The 27,344-nt window shown below is 38.9% G+C and overlaps 1 protein-coding gene across 1 annotated transcript in view; it reads right to left on the bottom strand.

Moving 5' to 3' along the window:
* Positions 1-27,344, bottom strand: part of LOC139479081 (tyrosine-protein kinase SYK-like) — a 234,636-nt gene that overhangs the window by 50,576 nt on the left and 156,716 nt on the right. Inside the window, exon 12 of the mRNA XM_071261837.1 lies at positions 21,462-21,543. Within this exon, the coding sequence (XP_071117938.1) occupies positions 21,462-21,543 (82 nt within the window). The remainder of the gene's footprint in view (positions 1-21,461; positions 21,544-27,344) is intronic.

Below are 27,344 nucleotides of genomic sequence, written 5' to 3'. Positions count from 1 at the left end.
TCCTTGGATGGAGCCCTATACATGGCTGAACACAGATTTAAGAAAGATAGCCACCAGCGATTTTGAAAAGAACCTATATAAGCTCATGAATAACTCAGTATTTGGTAAAACTATGGAGAATCTAAGGAAGCGTGTTGATGTTAAATTCGTCAGATCTAATGAGGAAGAAAGACTCAGGAAACTTATAGCCAGTCCGGCTTTTAACAGAAGCAAGATATTCGATAACGACTTAGCCGCGTTGCATATGCAGATGAGTAATATAAAATTCAACAGACTGGTGTACGTCGGTATGAGTATTCTTGACTTGTCAAAACACTTAATGTATGACTTTTATTACAACGAACTTAAGAAGCAATATGGCGATAGGTGTTATATACGGACACAGATTCTTTGTTGATGGAAATACAAACCGAGGATGTGTATAAAGATATGGCAGAAAAAATAGATATGTACGACATGAGCGATTACCCAAAAGATAAACCACTGCACAGCGTAGTAAATAAAAAGGTGTTAGGTAAGATGAAGGATGAATGTGCTGGGACTCCTATAGCGGAGTATGTCCGATTAAGACCTAAGATGTATTCTATAAGGAAGTCTGATAATGGAGAGTTAAGAAAAGCTAAGGGTGTTAAGAAGTATGTTGTAAAAAAGCATATCAAACACGAACAGTATAAAGAAGCATTATTCAACGGTAGAACATTCAAACACGAGATGAACTCTTTAAGAAGTTACAATCATTGGATATATGGATTAAGAATGAACAAGACATCATTATCCCCCTTAGATACAAAGAGATGGATTGATAAGGATGGTGTAACTACCCACACTTTTGGTTATTTAAGGCGGTAATACTGTATCGTCAGGAACTATTAACAACTCTTCTCGTACAAATGCCCTGCCCGGTCCATCTTTAAGATAATAAAGAATAGGCTCTCCTTCTTTCATAACCAACCGACTAATGTTATATGTCTTAAGGGACCAAATTGGATCGGTTGCGCGACGTAGGCCTCCTTCGAGTTTACCGGGCTGGTATAAATATCTTACGCTTACTCTATCCGGAAGTTTTTGTTCTTTGCCTCTCCTCGGTGCTGAAGATTCAGAAGTCACGGATTTCATTTAATCGCATCAGATGGTTTCTTCTCGATTAATCTCGTTACTTCATTATTCAGCGCTGATACAACAACTGATAATTGTGTCACCCATTCAGTTGATCTCAATCGTTCCGATTTCATTTCGATCCCATACTGATAGCCAAACAAACGTTCCTCTAATGTCCGGTTAAATCTTTTGACGATAGCTTGACTACAGTGGGACTCCTTTACACCTCGCCTGATTTCGACATCGTGCTTTGTTAACAGTTTAGTTACCGATCCCATAAACTCATGACCGGGATCTACTTAAAATAGCTTAGGCCATTTTAGTGGTCCGCGTTTATATATACGGCTTAGTGCATTAGCTACTTCTGTTGAATCTTTCGAGGTTAATGGCTCAGCCTCTTTGTAGCGACTAGCCACATCCACAACGGTTAAAGCGTATTTATACGTTTTGTGTCTTACCTTATCATGGGGAAGAAACAAGAGGTCAGCCTGATGAACTTCATTTGTTGTAAAAATATCAAACTTCTTCCTCGGTATATAACGCGCTGCTGGTAAGTATATTTGCCACATTGCTTGTTTCTTTAACCAATCCTTGGCCACATCTTTAGATACCTTAACCACGGTGGCTAATTTTTTTATTGCTCCTATACCTTTCCAATATCCTCCTGGGCTAAAGTAGATTTTATCCATTATTAATTAATATTGATGTTTCTTTTAATATGACTCATGACTATCGTTGAATTGCATCATCATTTTTGCATAAAAAATTCCCTCTGTAGTGGTGGTATAGGTATATAAATCTGGCTCCAGTGGAAGTGGTCCAGAACCCCCATTACCTATACTACTCTTCACAATAACTTTATCATTCAAGGAATATATAACATCAACGCTCGATAACAGCCAGATAACAGATTGAATGGATCATTAAAAATCAGTGAAAAGAGTGAGCATGTCCTGCCCTTCTGGTAACACCCGTCACTTCCCTCCTAGTACTCCTGCCTTGCGGCACAGGTTTTAAACAAACCAGACAATCAAGTGACTAGATAGTGCATTTCCTTTTGTTGAAACTAAGAAACAATATGTTAATTTTCAATTACGTGTATTTCAATTTCAATTGTGTACACGTGCAAAACAATATCTGAAACGCAAAATGGCTACCTGGCCACAATATTATTTTATGCCATAAGTAAATGTATTTCTTGGTTATATCTCAGTTTCCTCGAGACATATTCATTCATTGTTGTTTGAAAACTCAGCTTATCATTCCAAACTGTACATGTATTTGGGTTCAAGTGGCTTTCTCTTCTGACTTATCAATGTCAATAAAACATTTACTGAGTCAAATTATAAACTTCACATTTTTAAAAGTAATCCCATATATGATATACAACGGACAAATGTATCAGAGAACGTAATTTTTAATCATTAATGTCCAAAGAAGGATTTTGATCAACAGTGGTAACCATAATTTGTTCCAAGCACCTACGGTATTCGGTAATAACATCAACAGTTTAAATCATAAGTCGCAAGCACGAGAATCTGATGGCACACAAGTTCAGTTGCGTGTATGGCCACCATGTGCATGCATAGACAACTGCCACACAACGCATGGACCTTGTGATGCTTGTGAACACATAATTGGGAAGACGACGCCATTGTTGCTGCAAAATGGTGTCAAAATCTTGCAAATTCTGTGGTTGGTTCTGGAGAGTGCGCAGACTTCTGCCAAGAGCATCCCAGATGTGTACGATGGGATTGAGGTCAGGAGACCTTGACGGCCAGTCCATGACGTTGACTCCTGCATTCTGAAGGAAATTCCTTGTCAAAATTGCTGTGTGGGGTCTGGCATTGTCGTGTTGGAAGATCAAACCGGGTCCATGAGCTGCTATAAAAGGCAGAAGTTCTGGTGCATGTACCTGGTCGAGGTAAGCAGCAGCGTTGAGGTTGCCACGGATGACAAGAAGCCTGGAACGTGCATTGCCACAGAAAGCACCCCACACCATGACACCTCCGCCTCGAAATCTGTCAACTTCCTGTACACAACACTGGGCATAACGTTCATGATGCTGCCTCCACACCCTCGCCCTACCATCAGCAAATCGAAGACGACTTGATTCCAATTCCTCTGAGTCCATCGTAAGTGTCGCTGCGCCCACAATTGATGTTGACGTCTGTGTAATTGAGTCAGAATTGGCCCGCAATGTGGTCGTCGTGCTTGAAGGTGAGCAGTTCTCAGACGGTTTTGAACAGTTTGCGCACTCAGTCTTCCCCTAAACAGTTCATTTCTTGTTGATGTAGCCGTCAAAAATTGTTTACAGAGGTGACGTAAGACAATCTGACGATCCTCTGCATGTGACATCACACATGGTCGACCTGGCCGAGGGCGATCAGTGGTGGTACCCGTTTGCTGTAGACGCGTCTATAAATCAAAAACAGTCCGTCGACTACAACCCATCGTCCTTGCGACTTCAGCTACGGACGATCCCGTCTGCAACATGCCGATGGCACGTTCACGTTGCACATTTGAAAGGCATGGCATGACAAATGGCCGTAAAGCCTTTTGTTTTCTTATGTTTTTCTTTTTTTGTTAATGACTGCTAACAAGTATGGCTGAAAACATGTGCGGTATTATGGCCACTTGACCAGTTGCGCGTGAAAAAACACTTTTGCCACTATAGTGCTGTGCACATGATTTTGATCGATTCACCTGCACCAAAACAGGTGTTATCTGAAGACAATACGTGGCCATTACTGTTTAAATACACAATACGGGCCCACAATGATAACTGGTCAAAATGTTAAAATTTTAGGATTGTGAAGTTTTTAATTTGGTTCAGTATATAATCATAATAGTGTAAAAATAAATATTTTGAATTAAATGTCAGATTCTAAGGTTAACACACCATTACATGTTCTGAGATTGACAACACAAAATTGTCTGCTAGTCCATTTGTGAGAGAGCAGTCATTATTTCATTGTGCACATTTTTTTGTATCCTTGTCTACTATACAGGGCTTTACCAAGCCCACACAGAGCCAGAAATGATAGTTGTATGTGCATTTGTAGCATGTTTGATACTGCTTATGTATTCATTTAGAACTTGACCTTGAAAATGACCCCGAGCTTCAAGTTGAAAATTGAAAAAAAAATAGCTGACTTTTGGAAATCATTAATAATATCCTATGCAGAAATCAAACAATAGTTATCATTGTGTACAACTCTGAGAATACAACCTCTATTACTCTATTATAGCCATAAATTCCTGTTTGGGCAATAATTACACTTCAAAATCTTTAGATCTTTCAACAGACATCCTCTTCAATGCCAATTATCCAATTAGTTTTGAGGTATACCCTATCCTTAGTCACAATGCATCTGCACATGCATCAGGCGTGAAAACATCACTTCTTTCCAATAACCTTCATAAACTAGATGTAAGATATATTGGGGAGTTGGGAGGGACTATTTCCTGATGTAACGGAGGTAGTATTCTTAGAATTTTGCACAATGATAGCTATTGTTTGATAATTCCTATGAATATCCCACTTCCATTACACCACAGCCAGTATTTACCAGAGGGACACTGGGATCTGTCATCTGATACTCCCAGATAATTGGCAGCAGTGAAGTTGAGCAATACATAGAAAAACAGGGGTATGAACCAATAACTTTCTGATTCTAACCTTGGCAAACCTGAAAAAAATTTGGCACTCTGTGGCATCCTTCCCATTCTATGACGTCCTATGTTAACTGTTTTGGGGTTATATGACCTTACTTATGATATTTCCCTGCGGTCTTTCATGACTTCACTTCCGGTTCTGAAGACATCCATGATGACACTTTCGGTTCATTCTCCTTTTGTGACATCACATTTTGGTGTTGATAGCTGGACTTGATGATAACTATCAGACATAGTGGTTTTAAGCCATCCTGCCACAGTAGTCTTAGTAAAGTCCTTCCCTGATGAAGGCTTGCTAGAGATAAAAAGCTGTTTCCTCTTCTTTCTCTGGTTTTGAGGAGCTGTGGTATAATAACTCAGAGCTCTGATGGGACATAATAGTCTATCTGGATGAACCACTGTTTTGTTCAATGATTGAATAGTGTATTGGCTATGTCCTAGTGGCCGCAACACTGAGGACTAGTTTTGGGCGATAAATTCTGGTAGCAATCTGAAGAATATCATCCTACAGTCTTGTGTATGCGTAAATGAGGAGATATCAATTGTGTGAAGCTCAGACACTCTGGCAGCTGTGGCTAACTCTAAGAGGAAGGCTGTCTTTTTAGAAGTTAGTAAAAGTGTAGCCTCTGTCATTGGCTCGTGTGGTGGATATATTGTAAATATGGAAATTAAAGCGTCTCTAAATTAATATGACTGCTGACCTCTAGCCATCCCCAGTGAAATGATATATATCCTTACCTTAATCAGTAGTATAGGTAATGGGGGTTCTGCCGCAACTCCACTGGAGCCAGATTTATATACCTATACCACCACTACAGAGGGAATTTTTTAGGCAAAAATGATGATGCGATTCAGCGATAGTCATGAGTCGTATTAAAAGAAACATCAATATTTATTAATAATGGCTAAAATTTACTATAGCCCAGGAGGATATTGGAAAGGTATAGGAGCAATAAACAAATTAGCCACCACAGCTAAGGTATCTAAAGATGTGGCCAAGGATTGGTTAAAGAAACAAGCGATGTGGCAAATATATTTACTGGCACCGTGTTATATACCAAGGAAGAAGTTTGATATTTTTACAACGAATGAAGTTCATCAGGCTGACCTCTTGTTTCTAAGGTAAGACGCAAAACGTATAAATACGCTTTAACTGTAGTGGATGTGACTAGTCAATACAAAGAGGCTGAGCCATTAACCTCGAAAGATTCAACAGAAGTAGCTAATGCACTTAATCAGACATACTCCGCTGTAGGAGTCCCAGCACATTCATCCTTCATCTTACCTAACACCTTTTTATTTTCTACGCTGTGCAGTGGTTTATCTTTTGGGTAATCGCTCATGTCGTACATATCTATTTTTTCTGCCATATCTTTATACACATCCTCGGTTTGTATTTCCACCAACAAAGAATCTGTGTCCGTATATAACACATCGCATCTATCGCCATATTGCTTCTTAAGTTCGTTGTAATAAAAGTCATACATTAAGTGTTTTGACAAGTCAAGAATACTCATACCGACGTACACCAGTCTGTTGAATTTTATATTACTCATCTGCATATGCAACGCGGCTAAGTCGTTATCGAATATCTTGCTTCTGTTAAAAGCCGGACTGGCTATAAGTTTCCTGAGTCTTTCTTCCTCATTAGATCTGACGAATTTAACATCAACACGCTTCCTTAGATTCTCCATAGTTTTACCAAATACTGAGTTATTCATGAGCTTATATAGGTTCTTTTCAAAATCGCTGGTGGCTATCTTTCTTAAATCTGTGTTCAGCCATATATAGGGCTCCATCCAAGGACTTTGATCAAACTTAAGAACTCTGTGTATTTTCTTAAGTTTCATACCTAACGATAGATATAACTGGAGATTTCTGTAGTGAACTTTATATTTTGTCTTATCCATCAAATTTGGTACGAGTTTTTCTACATTAGCTAACCATTTACACATCAAGGAGTGTTGATATTCCGACATCCAATCTTTATTAACCATTAATCTTTCGGGAGCTAGTGAATAACTGTTATGGTCTTTATGTAACAAACTTGGATATTCCAAGTCAACTTCTAGTATGTACCCTTTATTCACATTGATATTATGGATATTATTCGCATTCATATCATCAACCCACTCAAAACCACCCGTGGGTAAAGGTTGACTCATAGCCCATCCGTACAAATTGTTGGCGTCGAGATATAATATATGCATGTCGGGTTTACTCTGATCATATCCTTCCACTGATTTATTATTAGCCTTAGAATACCTTTTCGCTACCATCAATATACCACCTCTTAATCCTTTCTCAATAAACAATTGCATATCGTAATCTGTGAGTTATTTTAGTTCTACGCCGGTCTTCTTCAACAATGCATCCCACGATAGTCCAGGACTGGAATAGTACCATGCCAGGTCCAAGCCGTATTGTTTTAAACATGTCTTTCTAAATATCTCGAATATATCGGCGAGTAACAGTACATCTGTTTTTAAGTACAGATCATGATAATCACCTAAATTCTTACAACCTAATTTATCCCACACCGTCATAGCGAGTTCGTAATCGGCATCTGTTATTTTAGATTCTGTTAAGTTACTATAGAACGATTCAAGAGGTGGTATTTTAGTTTCGTCGAATCTTGACCAATGATCCATATATTCGTAAGGATATACACCTATTCTCAGCAACAAATGTCGCGTTAACCTATCGGTATATTGATTTGTTATCGCAAAGTCATCGGGATTGTTCGCATTAGCTAAATTGTCCAGGGAAGATAACAGAAACTGTACGGAGTCTATGAATCTAAGCCCATTACTTTGCTTTATTCTGGCTTTCCCATCCTCTTCCCTATAATGTATAGTTTTAGTCAACGAGAATGATATATATTTTTCCATATTATTAGGAATGCATGTTAAACCGCCGCCGGTCTTTGAGATAGCTTGCATGATGAGATGTGAATCGTATCCTCTAAGGTTATGAAACACAACGGCGATGGGTATTGTTTGAGAATTCATTTTTAGTTTTAAGTTACACTCGTTATGTGCGGCTCCCCGATAATTACCCGTGACGTGGCAATGATCTCTTACTGAATCCCCATTCAGGGGTTTATTACAAACATGACAACTCGTTGACCTCTTATAGGCCCTCCAAACATCCTTCGTTTCTTACACGATAAATTTTCCCTGATTATTCTCTCTTCATTTTGTAGATATTCTAGGAACTTTCCCGCTGCATCGGGACCTTTGTAAATCACAGGCGGGTTTGTTTTCCCATCATACCTTACAACTATATATCCAAAGCCACAAGGAATATGTTCTTGAGTTTTGTACGTAAAACTACTATCTTGATTATTATCTTGATTATTTTCTATAGGCTTGATAAGCGCTTCGAAGTCGGCATAAATTACGTACGGTACTGGCATTTGATTACAATAATGTTCAAATTTTAATATATTTTTCACCTCTTTAGGTATATCGATCCTGATAGCGGTCTGTCCAACACCTCTACAGTCTTCTTTATGCGCTTCCAATAGATCTTGTCTGCTGTACCCATGTAGGCATCTTTCTTTCCCTTATATTTAGTTTGATCGTATAATAGCCTGTTTAAACTCTTTATCCATGTATAATGATATTTTCCATCTTTTTCGATCAGAAATGAATTGATTCAGGGAATATGTTCTGGAGCGGAGCTTATCCTGTGTACAACAATTCCTTTAGAAGAATGTCCGAAAACATTTATAGCTAAATTATTTTGCTTTTCAACCTATCAATTTGTGATATTGGTGTTGCTTCCACCATCGAAGTTGCGTCCATCGTTTTGGTGATAGCTTGAAGGTCTATTTGCAATTTTAGAATCTACGGGGAACAATGCAGATCTTATCATTCTTAAACAGTCATCGGATTTATTTTTTACTTTAATTATGGCTTTTTTCTTTTTATAATACGGAGGTAAATCTATATAAGATCCACCTTTGAAGGGCATATAATTTGCTATATCTAAATATAAACTATCGATTTTATCCACACCCCAACCCGAACCTCTATTAGTCCAGCGTTCTCAAGTTTCCTCTGAATTGATGTATCTAATGATGCGCTTATAGTATTTAATTCGGTTATAACTTCTTGATTGCTTCGGAAATATGGTTCGGTATATTCAGTGCTATCTTCTGTGTTACTTTTACTCAATGACATTTTAATCATCAGCTGGTATTTTATACTATATTTAAATCATCTAACTCCACGTTAATTTTGCTCGATATGATGGGCTAAACATCATTAACATCCATGTTGGAATTAATATCCATCTTCCAACCTCTTAGATATTTACCAACGCCGGCGGATGTGGGTACAAATTTTAATTCTTGCTGTTTTTTCTCAACATAATCTTGTTGCTTATTATCAACATCGTCATGTTGTTTATTATCATTATCTAATAAAACGATCAATTCAGTTCTTCTCATTCGAGAATAACCTCTCAGCCCACTGTTTTTTGCTTGAGCTTTGAGTTCTCTAACAGTCTGGGGTTTGTATTCCAAACCGAGTAAATCGATCAATTCAGCTTTTCTCATTCGAGATATCCATGTAGACCACGTTTTTTTGCCATAGCCTTCAACTCTCTGACAAAAACCATTGTGATTTAATGGTATATACAAAATGATTCATTTGTCTAAATGGTTATTTTTCATATCTAAATACGTATTCTCCCCAACCTATTCCTCCCATTGATGTAATCTCTCTTCCTAGCGTAAATAATCTGCTTCCTGACCTTTTCAGCACCGTGACTCTTACATAAACTGTAACTACATTTGACCCAAATCCCACATACAGAACAAACATAATTTTTAAAACCCTTTCTGATGTTATAAGCGTGAGTGCCACAGTAAATACCAACGGATGGCTTCTGTCATTGAATTGATTTCCCCATGAGTGTATATTTGCACAGATTCATGGTTATACACATATCATATCATTTGTCTTAAAGGTAAATCACATCTCCACTGGGGAGGCATGGCTATTTATTGATTAGCAGTCAGAGTGACTCGCTTGCACGCCCTAACTAGGTTATGGTTTATGCATAGTTATTGTGTAACCTAAAATCATCACACCAGTCAACCCAAATATTATGAATATGACCTCGCAGTATTTTTGTTCCTCTGACGGTGTATAAAACTGACTCATTGTTGGTTTTGGCATTGGGCCAAATTTCATTCCATAAACGAGGAAGTATTCATGCATGGCAGATTCGACATCCTTAAACGTTTGAATTGAATGTCCCTGTCTACGCAGTTCTTCGTGAATAAAATCTAATCTCTCTATTCTCCATCTGGTCCATTGTGACTGGGCTGCTTCGAGTTGTTCTAATGCTTTATTATGTCGTTTACGCTCCTCTTCAACTTCTTTAGCGTTTGATTCCCTCATACTAGAAAATAACAAATTACTCCCCGAAAAAGCTAGAGCATTAACTATAGCTCCACCGACCATCATCGCAATTGTTGCCATGTTCAATAATATAAAATATTTAAATGTTCAATAATATAAAATATTCAAATGTTTAATTACTTCATTATGTCTTTTGAGATAAGCCCTTGTTTGATGAGCCTATCTTTTGTTGCCCTAGCCAATCCAATATCAAGAATCATCATACCGATATCATAACCATTAAAATCTAGCTTTCGTGGTGTGGCTTTAGTTATCATTTTAGCTGTATGAGCATAACCTTTAATTGGATCAATATTTGAATTATGCATTAGTTTCTCTTTCCTCGCAAGCCCGCACATCCTACCAGCCACGATTTTTGGGGGGTTCTTCCTCGTCACTCTGGCTTGTTTTTGTGTTTATGGTTGTAGTGCAATCACTGGTATTTCCTCATTCACAATCTGTGTTGCAATCGGGGTTATTATTTCCTCGTTTACAATCTGTTGTGTTTCCGAAATCTGTTGTGGTGTCACTTGAGTCTCCATTATTATCAAGTGGGGATGTATGTTTGAATTGACAATACCTAGCCGTTATTAAACTGTGGTGAGTGGAGCTAAGAACATTCCGTATCAATGATAAAACTCACAGCTCACTGAGCTTATAGCGTGTTCGATGAATGGGTCTTTCTCGAGAGATTCGCATGAATACATGCTATGTTCTGCTGGGATAGGAAGAAATGTACTAGCTATGACTGTGTATAGTTGTAATATAGCCGAACCTTTCGTTTTAGTCATGGTAGCTCCCAGTCTAGACTCGTAACGCGTGTACAGTTTTTTAATTTCTTCATCGGTCATGTTATCAATTTTTTAGATGGTATAATTTTCCCCCAAATATCATGAAAATTTTCCACCGGCTACCAAAGCGACGAGTCTTTCTCTATGTTTATCTAAAGATTTATCTGTCATAGGTTCTGGCTCATCTTTGAGCATTTGTTCGATGAGTTCGTCGCATTCCATAATGTAATACCTAAGGAGATATTTAAGTCTAACTTAATATAATATAACATATCCAATACAGGCTGTAATAAACAACTGTTGCGAAAGAATGAGGATTTCAAACCACATTATGTCATATTAACTGCTAATGTTCAATTTATCATATTTTTACTATAATTTTGCTATATTTGCTATCTTTTTGCTATATTTGCTATTATTTTGCTATATTTGCTATAATTTTGCCACATTTTGCTACATTTGCTAAGCAATTGCAGAAGCAGCTGGTTGATCGGTTTTTAATACGAGTTTACAGTGCTTCGTTGCTGCTAACAGTTCTCTGACTTTATCTCGTTCGAGCTTGGTATAAATAACATCATTTTCGTGTAGACATTCCTCGAATGAATCTTGGTCTTTGCAATGAAACAGGGCAACACATTTGGTCTGCTCTCTGAGATCTTTCAGGACAGAGTTGTATTTTTGAGTAAGTATCCAAACGCTATGTTGAGTATGCCATCCGGAGAATGCTAAAAGTAATGAATTAGGTTTTGTAGACTACTCACGAGGAGCAAAACTTTCCGCGAAGGCTACTAAGGTTCTTCAGACTGTGCGTGATGAACTTGTTACCATAGATAATTTGGAAGAAAGCTCGAAGATGGCCTCGGTTGGGCTCGGAGAAATATTGGATACCTACCATGATAATTCCACGGTCAGTGTATCACCATATTCAGAGTTCAGTATTAGGGAATTACGAGGTCTTGACAAGGCAATGCAAACAATGCGGGGAGAACTCATCATTAATATAGCCAAGCTATCCGAAACTGACAAGCATATATGAGAAGACAAAACTTGAACAGGCGGGTGATGAGTTCAGTAGATGCCACGTTGCCATGTTGCTGAAAGATTGCGTAACTTAGAAGACGAAAGATGGGCCTGCCTCGAGGCTGTTTCCAGTAATAGAAAGGCACTTCGTTCACAAATCAGTTGAATTCGAGAAACTATCGATCAAGTCCTCAAAGATGACACTACACTGGTCGATAAAATTGAAACATTGTTCAGAGAACAGGCCTAGGGGATAACCGTTGCCAGTATTTTAACCGCATAGGGATTTATCATATCGGCTTTGACTCTCGCGTTAACCGTTGGTGGTACAAGTGGTGGTACAACGCCTAGGTCGGATGGTATAAAAGAGTGGATAAAAAAGCATTTAAAAGCATTAGGTTCAGCACTGGGAAAGCTCACTGGGAAAGCCGCAGCTGCACTTCCCGGTATAATAGGGAGTGTTGTTTCCTGGCTCTTGAATTTTTTAGCTAAGACCACCACTTGGCTTAGTCAAAACTTGTGGGCACTGATCGTAGCAACAGCAGGGCTGTTGTACGTATCCGCTAAGAACTATTTAACCAAATCATGAGTAAACCAGCCGCGACTACACCTACTATAAGCGCTGTTTTTTCATTGATATGTTGTTGATTTTTAACTACAATATGCGGTGGCACTTGTGGTTGTGCGTTAGTAGATGTGTTAGTAGATATCTGTGGCTTGGTTATTCTCGTTTCGCCTGTGTTTGTTTGCGTTATCAATTCAGTGTTAATATCTGAATTTATACCTGGTTTTTGTTGATAGGTAGCAATAACAATTTTATTATTATAGCCTATCACTTGACCAATCTTAAGTTCCATATTACTTGGAGACATTTATAGTCCCGGCGCATAAATGTAGTCCACTTTGGATTGAGCGTACTGTAATACATCTTGATAACGCTTTATAGAAGATGGTATGTCAACTGGTGAATTAATAGCATCCTCCACGTTTGTGACAAACTGTTTTTGTGCATCGAGCGCCGTCCCAGAACCGATAATTCCCGTTCGTGTTTGCAATTGTGCACCGAGAATTGCCCATACATAAGTTCTTATTGATTCATTAACTCTTATAACTCCTGGGTTAGTAAATTTATTTTCTGTTTTATCATTAAGAAATTCATTCCAAGTGTTTGCGGTATCGTTCAGTTGTATAAATTTTGTAACAATATAAATTAAACCACTCTTAAAACTCAGAATATCCCCTCTCCAATCGTTACTCGAAAGTTCCCAGTCTTTATACCAATGATGGGTTTTTAGAAAATAATCATACATTCTTATGTAAAGTTTGCTGGTATGCAACAACCTAACCGCATTAAATGGACCTTTGTTAACTTCTTTAAATAAAGCATCGCTTTCTTCTTTGACGGTTATTTCCCGTGTAAGGAACACCTAGACCATGGTTTGCTCCTTTAATACGCCAATCTTTACTCGTAGAAATATTAAATTCCTGACAAATACGTTCATACGTGAACCTATCATACGGATTATTTGTGGAATTCCATGCTCAATCCTGCGGTAATGGAGCGCTAATTTCTTTAAGTATCGTCTAATCTGATTGTACACATGAAATGATAAAATAGACTTATTCAGTTCAAATCCTGTATTTTTCAAAGATATCAGGGAATTTAACGAAAAATTTAGCACCAGAGGCACTTACTAAAATCGACTGATTAGTAATGTAAGTGGATTTCATATTTAAGTTATGACATAGTATCATTGTATATTTAATATGTATGTTAAACTCCCGGGAATAACAAATGGTCAGTCTATTGAACTGCTTCATACTACTGATAACTCGGATGGACAACTTGAAGTTGCTATCTGTGATGTAACGTATTACCCGCAGTGGACCAATAAAGTGCTGCGAGAAGAAATAATGAGTTCTTAATAAATAGAAAAAAACCCATTATACCTGATGGGTATTACAGCGTATGCTGACTCAATGATGAAATTTTTAAGCCTCTGGGAGTTAGTCTGACACAAAATGAGTCGAATGGGATGCTGATTTTGAACTCTGGAGAAAAGAGTATAATTCTTCTCCCATACTTAGAAGTTACACTTGGATTTGCACGCGGAGGAGGAAAAGTATTAGCCCCCAACGAAATAGTGCATGGAGTTAAATTACCCGATTTAGTTCCCTATAAAGAGTTGTGTATCCATCTTGATCAGATCAGTACGACGGATAATATTCAACTAGAAAGTCTACTCAGATCTATTCCAGTCAAAGATGAAAAATACAATAGCGGTAGAACGGACTCTTTCTCATCATTACAATATAAAAAATTAAAGCGGGGTATTATTTCAGACCTCAAAATTTCTGTATTAGATGTAAAACATCAACCTGTACATATAGGATACTTAAGTGTAACACTCCATATTATAAATAATGGTTGATTCATCAGGCCCTGGAACGCTCAGACAATGTAATACAATTGCGCTTTCCAATCTTGGAGACACAGAAGGATTTGGTAAACCCGGTGATAATTAATGGACTATGGTTGAAGCAAACATCGAGTGGCTACTGAATATCGTCATTACCCCACCGTATGTGATGATGGGTAAGGCACATAATTTAACTAAGATAATAAATAGTGGCATCGTACTCGCGGCTTATATCCCATCAAAACGAAAAAAGTGTGTTAGTCACCCCCCTGCCAGAAAACCCAGGTCATATATTATATAGTCGTCCAGCGGGACAAAAATGTTAGTTTAAATTTGGTTACTGAATTCAATAATATTAAACAGTACTTGAGTGCAATACCTAATATTTCTACGCTTATTATTGAAGTTTTGTTCCGAGATGCACCGTAAAATGCCTTCGAAATATTACCAGGTCTATCGATTAAATGGCTAAAGAAACATGAGCGTCAACGTTGCAGTATTATTCATATTGGAGCATTACCCGTTACAACCCTTGAGGGGGTACAAATTATTAATTACTAAGATATTCATGCCGTATAATATACATTTGATAAGGTTGATGTATACTCTCAAAACATTTAAGCAAGACCAATTAAAGACTATTATATGACCGTAATATACACTATGAGTTTATATCCGGCGCTCAATGAGGCATCTAAAAAGATGGATACTGTTGATGGATTTCGATTACATCAAATAACCGACATAAAACATCGAATAGAAAAGGAGAGGGAGTTTAGACCTGGATTGTATAAAAAGTATCGCAGAGCCGTGAATGCTCTCGACGGAGTTGACACCGCGCTTGTAACGGCTGGCATGGGACTCGTTGTAGCTGGTGTTGGTTTATTATCAACTATAATCGCCGCGCCTATTGTACTTGGCATGGAAATAGCCGCCAGAGTCTCAGGACTGGCAGGAATAGTGATAAAATTCATTTCTTGTAGGTTGCAAAAGAAAGCATTAAAACACGATAATATTAGGATACTCGCCGAAGCAAAGTTGAACAGCATTGAGGACCATATTGCAACAGCAATGGCTGATTGTAAAATATCCAAGGAGGAGTTTCGTTTAGTGTTGTCGGAACTCACCAAATACAACGCAATGAAGCAGGAGATTCGATCAAATTCTTGTAAGACCAGTGGAATTTGCGAAGACAAGAAAAAAAATTCATAGAACAGGGGAGGCAACAAGCGCGTCAATTATTCCGTGCCAAAACCAAAGAACTGGTTGTAGATTAAAAATAGATTGCTTACTATCATTAGATCACATTTAGAAGAATGCTTACATAAATATATAATAATGGAGAATAACAAACCAACAAAGGAAGAACTCGAAAGAGCTATCGAAACGTTTATGCTCAAGGGTAAAAATTATCAAATGGAGAGAATTACAACAAGGTATATATTATATAAGTGATATCAAACCAACCAAATACGGTCATAAATTGTTTCTTTCCAATTACCAAGAAGAATATATAGTCTCATCTCCTAGTAAAATGAATGAAGAACTTAGTAAAAATGTTGAATATCACTTCGTTAGAAATAATGGTATACGTATTAGAAAAATAATAGAGAATATTTTCATTACAATTTAGTTTAGTCTCATCATCGTTTTTGTACTAAAAATTCCCTCTGTTGTATCATTGATTGACTCAAGGTAGTGGTGAGCTAGAGTCAATTTAACTTAAACTTATGACTATCGTTGAATCGCATCATCATTTTTGCATAAAAAATTCCATTTGTAGTGGTGGTATAGGTATATAAATCGGGCTCCAGTGGGGTTGTGGCAGAACCCCTATTACCTATACTACTTAATCCAATCAAACATAGCACCTCTTATTAGGACTTCCGTAAAAACAATAAACAGTGTTTTCCTAAAAACAACACACAATTTATATGTTTATTCTGTTGACTGGCATTAAGGAGGTTCAAAGACAATAAAATGATTGAACCAACAGTTTACTGATTGGTATGCTGAGAATGTGTCAAGCTTGACTTGAGTGGGTAGAACTCTTGACCCCAGCAGTGATAACTCACCGGAAGCCCATTGTGTACATCCTATTCTTTGAATAACATTGTTATATACTTGTTACAACTGCTGCTCAATAAACCGTTTTTGTGTTTATATTTAAGTTGGTATTTCCATTGTCCAAAGTGAGCAGTGAGGCCGTCTTATTGTTGATAGTCATTTTGGAGACATAATGACTAGGGAACCACACTCTGCAGGACCATGCCGGGGCGATCAGAATTATGATGCAATCTGAGTCTTCGATCTTTCTTATAACTCTGTACTGGAGAGACCAAGGTGGGAAAGAGTAGGTGAACATCCCCTGCCAACTCATGGATCGAGCATCGACCTGGACTAATGGATCTTGAACTGGACTGACTTATATGGAAAGTCAATGGTTTAGGCATGTGGTAAACAGATCCAGATGAGGAGTATCCCATGTTGAGGTGATCCATTTGAATACCTCGGGATGGAGGGTCCATTCCAAGGGCACAATGTTCGATCTCCGGTAAAGACAGTCTGCAAGTTTATTCACTTTTCCCGGTATGTGCCGTGCTTCTGTCTTGCAATTCACTGAGTCTGTCAATGCAAATAAAAGCTTAACCTCCCTCAACAAAAGTGATGATCTCTTGCCCCCTTGATGTTGTATGTAAGCCACCACCGTCAGTACTGATGAGTGGTGCAGCAGATGAGACCAAGTCTTGATAGCTTGGATAATGGCTCTCATTTGAAGACAATTTATATGCTACTTCTTGTCTTGGTCTGACCACACTCTTTGGACTGTGACGTTGTCCATCTGCACACCCCAACCTTCGCCTGATGCATCTATGTATAAGTGATGTACCAGAGGGGGAAATAGGATGGGGATAATATTTTGGTGATGGGGATAGCATAACATTTTGATGAAGAAGCCACCAATGTAGTTCCGATAGCTGGCTGTGAGGGGGTTGTGTTATATTTTCCAGTTCCATATCTCTGGTAGTTTTCATCCAAGCTTGTAGTGGATGTAACTGAAGCTTCACTCTGTAAGTAAGATCTTGGAGTGATGTTAATGTTCCAAGGCAAGACATCCACCAAAGACATGCCCTGATTGGTTGGATAATCTCTCTTGCTCTTAGATATCTGCCCTCCAAGGGTTTTAAGATACCTTTTAAAAGCTGAAACCTTGCCCCTACACACACAATGACTTGAGTTGGTAATTAATTCCAACTTGACGGGATGTACCAGGAAAACCAAATGAGACTGGAGTTGAATAAGAAATATTGTGTTCTGCTTTTTCTGCAATATGTCTTGATCGGCTAAGAGGAAATCGTGCAGGTAAGCGTCCTGCAGATCCAGGCTGACCAGCCAATCTGCATGTCTGAGAGAGTTGTGTCGCTTTTAACTGACTCCATTTGAAACTTTGGGGGATGTACTAGGTAATCTCTGTTGAGTACATTTAGGTACATTTTTGTCATGCACACTTTTTCCCCGGATGCTGTTAGAAATGGAGTTTGTACCCTCTTTTTTACCTACCTCTTTTCCTCTTGGATTTAGATTTAGGACAATTCAGGGCTTTATAGAGCTTGAGAGGATAAGTCCTTTCAATACGTGCATCTAAACTTTGGAGTGCACATGCTTTTTCAGGAAAGATGCATTGTGACTAAGGATGGGTTATACCTCCAAACTACTTGGATAATTGGCAGTGAAGAGGACGTCTGTTGAAACATCTAAAGATTTTAAAATGTGATTAATGCCCAAACAGGAAGTTATGGCTATGGACATTAATAGGAATTATGTTTTTTGCAAACAGTGACATGAATGTTTTGTATAAAGCTATGACTAATTAAATTGACAATGAGAGTCAACAATAGCATTTTTGGACAAAATTGTTTGTGTGATAAAAGCTTATCAATTTTAAAGAAAATCATAAAAGTTAAGATATGAACACAGCCATCTACACATGACGTATAGGGACATTTTGAGATATCAAATGGCTGGCAGCTCTGCGACGCGTGGGCCACTTTAGACGTAGTAATGCAGGATATGTATACAAATATAAAAAATGAATTTTTAACTTATCCTGCATTACTCCTTAATGGATCTTTTTCCAACGGTATAGTGAAGGGCATACCTTCAGAAGTGATCTTCAATAAAATTCCCACAAGGATAAGCTGGCGAAGACGATGTCTGATCGCCAGAAGCAGCTTTCCATAAGGGCGCTGTAAATGGTTGCTGCGAGGTGCCTTGGTGGCGGCAACTGCCCTCTCGGAGGATCCAGTCCCGCAGCCTCAAAGGCCTGAAGAATGATGGTGATCTAGTTGTGGCTGACTTCAACCTGCAATGTCATCGATACCAGTATGAAGAGGAGGCGTTGTTGGCCACGCCGGACATAGTAGAAGTTCCTGTTCATCCTCGTCAAAGATAGTGGCGGCACGAGGAAGGATCTGTCAGGCTGTCCTTGGAGTTGATTCTTGGCTATGAAGAGATCCATGTGCTACTCAAACCGGACATGTGAAATGTCTAACGCATGTAGCTCGCTTAATGCCGCTCTAGCCAGGGCCAGTAGGAAGACCGTCTTTTTAGGAAGGTTATAATACAATGCCAAATGAACTGGTTCAAAGGGCGCACCTCTCAGTAGTGTAAGCACCTTGAAACTTGACCTTCTGGTCTTCCAGCTAGAGGGAGCGAAGTAAAGCTTGGAGTTCTGGGATCTTTGTCATTTTCCGATCTTCCGGGACTGCCGGGACCGCCAAAACTGATTTGAGGGCTACAAGGCAGGTTGTGATGGGCTGCCCTTCAGACGACGCCTGTGGTGTAAAAACAGTAAAAATTTGGCCAAGAATTGAGGAGACACAGAGGTTTGGTCCTGGTGCTTTTCCTTGCAAAAAGGACTGCCACTTGTCGTCATACAGGATTCTGTAAACGGTCTATGCTAGGGTCATGACCCTTGCCACTCTAGCTAAGGCTCTTCGTGGACGGACTATACGTGCAGATATAATGACCGTTTGCTGAGCGGAAATTCCAGTATCGAAGTTCGAGAGGTCGGCGGCAGCTATATCTCTCAGATCAACGAACCAACCTCTCGCCGGCTACTAGGGTGTGTCTTAAGTGAGATTGAGGCTCTGTGTCAATCTAATCTTTTGGAGAACCCTGGGAAGGAGTTCTGGTGGTGGAAAAGTATAGGCTTTTTGTCCTTCCTAGGGGACGCTTATGGCATTGACTGCCCATGCCTGTGGGTCTGTTACCGGCAATATGAGTGAGTGGGTGAGTGAGTGAGTATGGTTTTACGCCGCTTTTAGCAATATTCCAGCAATATCAAGTCGGGGGACACCAGAAATGGGCTTCACACATTGTACCCATGTCCGGAATAGAACCGGGGTCTTCGGCGCGACGAGCGAAAGCTTTAACCATTAGGCTACCAGACCGCCCCTTACCGCCAATATGAAGGTCCAGACCTGGCTGGTGGCAAACAGATCTATGTTGGGGTGGCTGAGGTGCTGACAGACAGAGCAAAGGCGTCCAGATGGAGTTTCCACTCTGTGGGAGCTATCATGTCCGATTTGGAGAGATCTTTTGCAAGAATGTTACAACAACCGGGGATGTGTTGGACCTGAAACTGGCCCCTGATGTTGGGAACAAGGAACATCTGTATGGAGCGCAGTTGGAGCCTTCCTCTGGAGGTCAGATCTTGCACTGACCTGAGGAGACCTAGGAGTCTGGCCACTACTATACAATAGGGCTTCAACGAGTACTCGAGTACTCGGGGTCGGGTCGGTTTTAGTGGGACTCGAGTCCGTTATCAAGGACTCGAGTACTCGATAAGGGGAAATCACTCTGTTTTAATTGTTCATCAATATATTGATTAAAGCTTCAAAAAATATTGTTTGAATAATGTATTCTTTGTAGAAAGTAGATGTACATTAGAACAATTGAGAATGTCACATAAAATAGACATAATTATTGTTTTTCCTTCCCGACTTTAAGAAATTGAATGTATCAGGGCCATTATTGCTTCTTTGCTCCGACTCAAATGCCAAGTGTATTCCCTTACACAAATTAAAAACTGATTAGCTGGTATATATGTGCTATTTCAGTGCTTACAAATCAAGCGACAGGTCGACAGTTTGGTACAGTTTGAAAACGTGACCAACTCATGAATGAATGAACTTATAGTACTACATTTCCATATCTAGCGGCCTTAGTCTTGCAGCCCAGCAGCTGTGTATATGTGTATGTCACGTGATGCACATTATCGATTTTCTTCCTGCGAATTATTGTTCGTGCTTGTTGGCAGGTGTCGAATCAAAAGCTGATCGTCAGAAAAAAACTTGGTTTGTGTTCAGTATGTATTGTAGTATTTGTACACGTGACTGACGTAATGTTTTTGAAGGTCGTGATTAAAATTAGTGCAGTTACAAGCAAACATTAACACTGAACACTTCCATACACTTTGACAGATAAACAAGTTCCATGGATGCTTTCTATTTACATTTCAGTGAAGTTCAATAATAATTATAACATGTTCTAATACTATTAGATGGCAATTTTGATCTAATGAACCAATATTCTTAAAGGACGTCCTACTTTCGGGTACTCGAGTACGAGTCGAGTTTCACCCCTCAGGTACTCGAGCCCAAAAATTTGGACTCGTGGAAGCCCTACTATACAAGAGGGCCAGAATTGTCATGAATTCCCCAAAATAAAAAGTTGAAAGTTTCAAGAGGGCTTCTCCCAAACATTGTCGTGAAGCCCTCATAACAAGATTCTGGAAAAATACAATAAGATTTCAGACTTTAACTTACATACTCTAAACAATTACAAACAGGTTTCAGATTTGGCTTGTAACCATAAAACCGTACATCATGCTTGAGTGTACTCAATAAACACAAAAATATGGTGAGCTTCAACGTTAATAGGATATATTTTGACACTCTTGTGAAAAGTTTAAAAAATAAACTAAACAAGTTCAATTTTTTATTCCAAGAGATTCTTAACTACTCTTTTATACTCACTTGTTCTTCACAAGATATTTGTTGAGAGGTCCAAGGGGTGCAAGTTCCAGAACCAACATAATATTCTCCGCTTGACATAGTCCTTCAATACAGACAATTTATGATTAGAGAAATATTTCAACATACATTTTTGCAATCATTTTGGGTAAAAGATGTTACATTAGTCATGGTGAGAAAAACATTCAAAATGATCATAAATTGTGTCACAGGAAGCGGTAGGCTTCTAGTACGGTATCATTCACCTACAAGTGTTTTCTGGAATGTCAGATATCATATTTTGGCAATATCATCACTAATGAACACACAATGCCATTTGGAAAGTGGTCAAATGTAACAAATGTTCTGTTTTGGATAACACTTTCTTAGAAAAGTACAGATTCTAGTACTTTTTTGGGTTGAGTCCCACCGAGGCTTTTTCAGAAAATGAAAGTCCGACAACTGGTAGTCTAGATTATGTACTTTGTGTACCCCTCTGACATAAGAAGAAACCTATATACCAACATTCCAACTTCATCAGTAAATCAGTATCAGAGAAGATATAAGAAGGTCTTTCAACTGTAAGGGTTATAGGTCATCACAGGGTCATGTTCATTAAGGTAGTCAATCATAACAAAGCAAGTCCTTGTTGAAGAGCTGTATGTACCTGGACCTAGCCGGTCAAAAGCAATGGCTAAGGCCAAGATGTAACTAGTCAATTTGGCCCCATTTGGGCCTGCTTGAACTTGTTTTACAATCTTCTCCTACATCAACATGTGTAGGATGGTGAAACTTTGCCTGCATGATCCAACCATCAGCCTCTCCTAATGTTGCTAATATTTTGGATGACATCATACAAAAAAATCTTTAGATTTTGACAGAAGTTCTCTACACTGTCAACTATCCATAATTAGTTTTGCAACTAATAGTATCCTGCCTTCCAAAGCATCCTGCATTCCATCCTAGATGTAGGATATTGGAGAGGTGGATGAGATTACTCCTGAAAACAGTATTCTTTGAATTTTTAGCAATGACAACTATCGTTTGATAATACAAACGAATACAAAACCTCTATTACATCATTGCCAGAATAAGCCTGAGGGATAATTGGGTTCTAACAAACAACCTGTACTAATTGCTTGACAAATACAACAGTCTTCAGGAGATTACATATCCCTCTGTGTGATGCAATTTGGAAATGCAATTTGGCTACTTATACTCCACTTTTGAATCATTGCCATTGGATACCTTCCGTTCAGTGAATCCAATCCTGGAATAATGCCAAGGACATATGCAAATATGTGGTAAAGTTAAAATAGAACTACTGTTACATTTTTGTCAAGTTCTCCATGTTGTGATGTCATCTATCAATCTTGTAATCTATTACCACATGATCTTCCAACTCAGTCACACATGATGTCAGTACCAGTTCTGAAGATGTCACTTCCAGTCCTGATGACATCACTTCTGCATGGGATCATGTCACTTCCAATGCCGGTGACATAAATTCTAATATGACATCATTCCCAACTACCTTGACTTCATTCCATTGCCTCTGAGTGTGATAATTTGCAGTTAACCTATGATCTGTGCTACTAGCAGACAATATGGTGCAAAAGGTTAACTTATCTTTTCAGGCTGCTGCTGCAAAAACTCTTACCCCTTAACCTTCTTTTCCAAAATAAGGTGAGGGAGACGATGGACAGAGCTGCTACTTCTGGACCTAAGTTATAAATACCCTCTAGGTCATGTTGAGTATCTCGCAGATAGAAAGTAGTGAAGCCTGTCTCCTCATAAGCGAGACTGGTAGATAAAGCCTAGTTCTTCAGAGTGTTAAAGATACCAAATAAGGAAGTTGATCCTTCTGCATGCTGGTAACTTTCAGACATCTTAGTTTTAAGCCATCCTCTGACTGCCACTTTGTAAATGTCTTTATCTGAAGCGGGTTTACATCAGTAGAAATTGATGTTTCCTGTCTCTTTGTTGCAGTTGTGTCGTTACTAGATAGAACTGGAATGTGGGAATATATGATGATCCGCTTCATCGAAATCCTTCCTGTGGATTGGGATCGTGTACTGTCTATGGCCTATAGTCATACTAAAGTCATAGTCTGGTTTATAGCCATGAACTCTGGTAGGGTCCTGATATTAATCGAGCACCAATCATCTGTGTCCGTGAGTCCCGAGAAGTCTAGAGCATGCAGTTATGACACCCTGGATGCGGTGGCCAAAGGAATGCCTTCTTCTTGGTCTTTTGTCGTAGTGTTGCTGATGTCAAAAGTCCAAAAGGATCCACCCAAAAAGCTGACAGTCCAATCGAAAAGTTCCATTTTGGGAATGTGCGTGGGAGGTGAAGGGCAAGTTGACTACCATACATGATGTACATGAGTTCAAGGAGGAGATATCAACGTTCTGGTAGTCTGAGGGGTTCCTCCATGAGTAAACAGAACAGTCTGGTGAATCACAGTCGAGCAGGCAACACCGGTGCTATGATTGTGCAATCTGTGTCTTGATGTTCTGAGCAACCAAACATAGAAGGCATATGCTAATAACCCCATCTTGTCCATGGACATCTTGTCTATTTAAAGAACTTGGCATCAGACTGAAAAACACTGGAATCTTGTTAAGGCATGTGACAAACAAGTCCAGTTGAGGTGTATCCCTAACCGATGTTATCCAACACGACTCTGGATGGAAAGACCACTGTGTTGTGGCTGTCCTGCCTTGACGGGATAAGTTGTCCACCAATATGTTGAGCTTCCCCATATGTGGCTGCTTAAATCCAGCAGTAGATGGAGTCTAGCAAGGCAAATAAACTTGTAGTCTTACTCAATGAACCACTCAACTTGTCCTCTCCTTGCATCTGGACACAATCTACTACTGTGGTGTTGTCCATGACCGAGGATCAAGACTCATGTTGAGTGCATAGTCAATCACTCTCATCTGGAGGCAATTAATGTGAAGGTCTCCATAGTATCGTTATATGTTATATTGTCTATATGAGCTTTCCAACCTGAACTGGAAGCATCCAGAGTGGAATGCTCATAATGACCTTCTCCCATCCTGTCTACCAAGTGAGCTGATCCAATAACAATCAGGGCTAGTTACCAGGATGTCCAGAGTTGTCCATCGAGTTCTTCCCAGCCGGAAGCACCAGAAGATTCTTCAATTAAAGGTTAATTGGTATCAGCCAAACCCAATTCCTTAGCTAAGTGCAAAGTCTTCATACTGATTCCATCTGGAAATATGGTGGACGAAGCAAATATTTCAGCATATCATATTTTGGCATAATAACCAATCATCGATCTCGTATCACTGAGTAATGGATATTGTATCGCTAACACATCGCAGACTATGAGTGTTATAGTCACCGGTAGATAGGCCTAATTCATGGGACACCTTGTTGAGTTGTTTACGGAAAGAATCTTGTGAGAGTGATGAGTAACATAGCCCTACCTGAGGTGTAGGTACAGCATCCTCGTCGAGTGGACACGCTTGTGAAAGGAACTGAGCCAAAGATGTTGAAGGACATAAGGGGTGCCCAGGATACAAAGGGTAAGATTACCTTGTGGATTCACTCCTTGCACTGTAGGATCTGAGACTTGTTGACAGACAAGTAGGTCCCACAACTCTGGAGCATTTACCATCCAGGAACACAGTAAATTCTTGAAGCAATAATTCTGTTTTCAAAGCATTGAGTGATAGTGTACCAACTGATGTCTCCATCTAAACCCCAAGAAAAGTAAGCCATCAGGATGAGCCCTCCACCTTCTTCCAGCTGATTAGGAAGCTGAGCTATCGTAGATAATGTAGACTCAAGTTTATCGCTGCCGGACATGCCTTCCACATTGCTGTGGCTAACCAGTCATCAAAATAAGGTACAAATGCACCGATGCTCTGTTGGCATTACATTCAGTTATCATTTTGTGTCAGCTATTGAATAGGTATGGGCTTTTTGGCACAGAACCCAGTGCACTCAGCATCCTCGGTTTTGTAGTTACTTTAATGTAGTTGCCCTCAGCTGTTTCATCCAGAATACTCACCTCTATCTTGTCCTTTTACATTACACTAGTGCAGGAGAAAGTGTTTTCAACCTCAAAGCTCACACAAATCTGAGCCAGAATTTGGTCAGTACCTTCCACTAAATCATGTAAAATCCATTCAAAGTCTTTGTCCCCCCGCCATCCTTAGGAAATATTCCATGTTGTTGAAGCGGGCCATCAGGCGACCAAGGGAATTGAACCTTAGGGGAAGCTACGAAAAAGAAGTTGCCTGTAGTTGAATAGACACATTCGGCTGCACCATCTTGCCTCCAGATCAGATCATGTTCTGCTTCTGGGTGATGATTTGAGAAACATGTAACACACACATGAGCAAAACATCACCTAAGCACATTGCACTGCACTTAAGGCGACACATTTTTTATTTCTTGGTTTACGGATTTCAAACTCATTTCAAAAGTGAGGCAGGCCAATTAAAAAAAAAAAAAAAAAAAGCCTCTCACATTTTTTATCTGAATTTTGTCTTAAAAAGTTAGGTAGGTATGAAAAAAAATATCCTGGCGTAATAAAAGTAAAATAACTAAATTTTTCAAGAACATTTTATTATATCCCTTGCACTCAGCTTGTGCAGGGATGACAACATAACAATATTCATGTCATGGGTGGAAATGCATGAAAGACGCTGCTATTTTGGCAGCAAATGCATGGGCAACGTTTAACTCTTTCAACACCAGCCAACCAGAAGATTACTGCTGTGACACCAAGTTCCCAGAGACTGTTGTGTGATAAATGAAACCAACATTTATCAATGAATTATCTGCTGAAATTAACATCTTTGCTACTACATGTTTGGCCATACACTATTTGAAAGGTCTAATTAATCCTATTGTTTATAAATATGAAAGTTATGTGTATTTCATTATTTAAATAATTCATGAACAACTAAATAAAGTTCGTTTTAAAAAAATAATAATGTAAGCTAAAACATTCATAACGTCCAAATTTAGAGCAAATCTAACGATTTTTTCGGCAAATATAAGAATTCATAAAATCCACTTACCTATTTCTTTTTAATTTTCATTTGTTTACGTTGAACATTATTTTAAAAAGAATTACAAATAATATCTGTCATCACCCATTTCCCGATGATAGTGGCTGTCCGCTCACTAACATGAGGAAATACCTCGGTTTCCAAAGCTTCGTATGAATAACACATACGTCCTGCCATGTCAGTAATTGTTTCACCGACAAAATCTGCTACAAGGTTCGTGATTAGTCAAATTTAAGCACGTGACCTAAGGCAGCTAATCAAATTACAGCAAAGATAATTTTCAGACTTTGGCGAAAGGTTTGTGTTAAATCATGTTATTCTGAACGTTTTAGCATGAAATCGCGATCTATATTAAAAATATGGAACTTTATGGATGCATAGAGCTAGGTTACGAGCTGTGACAAAGATTTCTTATGCATATATTTTGGCATTAAGACATCGTGTCCGAGCCGAGAAATCCAGGCGACGAAAGCCGAGATGTCATTTGACTTACGATATGCGATCGCACGAAAAGTTGGAAATAATAACTAAGATGTCAGTTTGGCAACTTTTATAGATACATTTTTGATGATTTTATTACTTTGTAAATAAAGACGTTTCAGCCCGTGAGGACCCGTTGTCGAAGTGTGTCCGAGAATTTTATTTTCAATAACATTGCGGGAAATAGTGTCAAGTGAATATATTTATAATCTATAGATAAAAAATGATAAAATCAAATGGAATAGGTATTTCAGACATTGTGAAATGTGATAGATTTAATAAATGAATGATGTGACAAGTAGGTTAATATAATTATAAACTATTTTGACGTGGCTTGGACGGTTTACCGTGCGGTGTGACTTGTGGCTTTGAACGG

This window comes from Haliotis cracherodii, unplaced genomic scaffold, assembly GCF_022045235.1.
Source record: "Haliotis cracherodii isolate W230 unplaced genomic scaffold, xgHalCrac1.p SCAF_4, whole genome shotgun sequence".
Taxonomy (NCBI): domain Eukaryota; kingdom Metazoa; phylum Mollusca; class Gastropoda; order Lepetellida; family Haliotidae; genus Haliotis; species Haliotis cracherodii.
The sequence above is the reverse complement of the archived record's forward strand: the minus strand, read 5'-3'. Positions and strand labels throughout refer to the sequence as shown.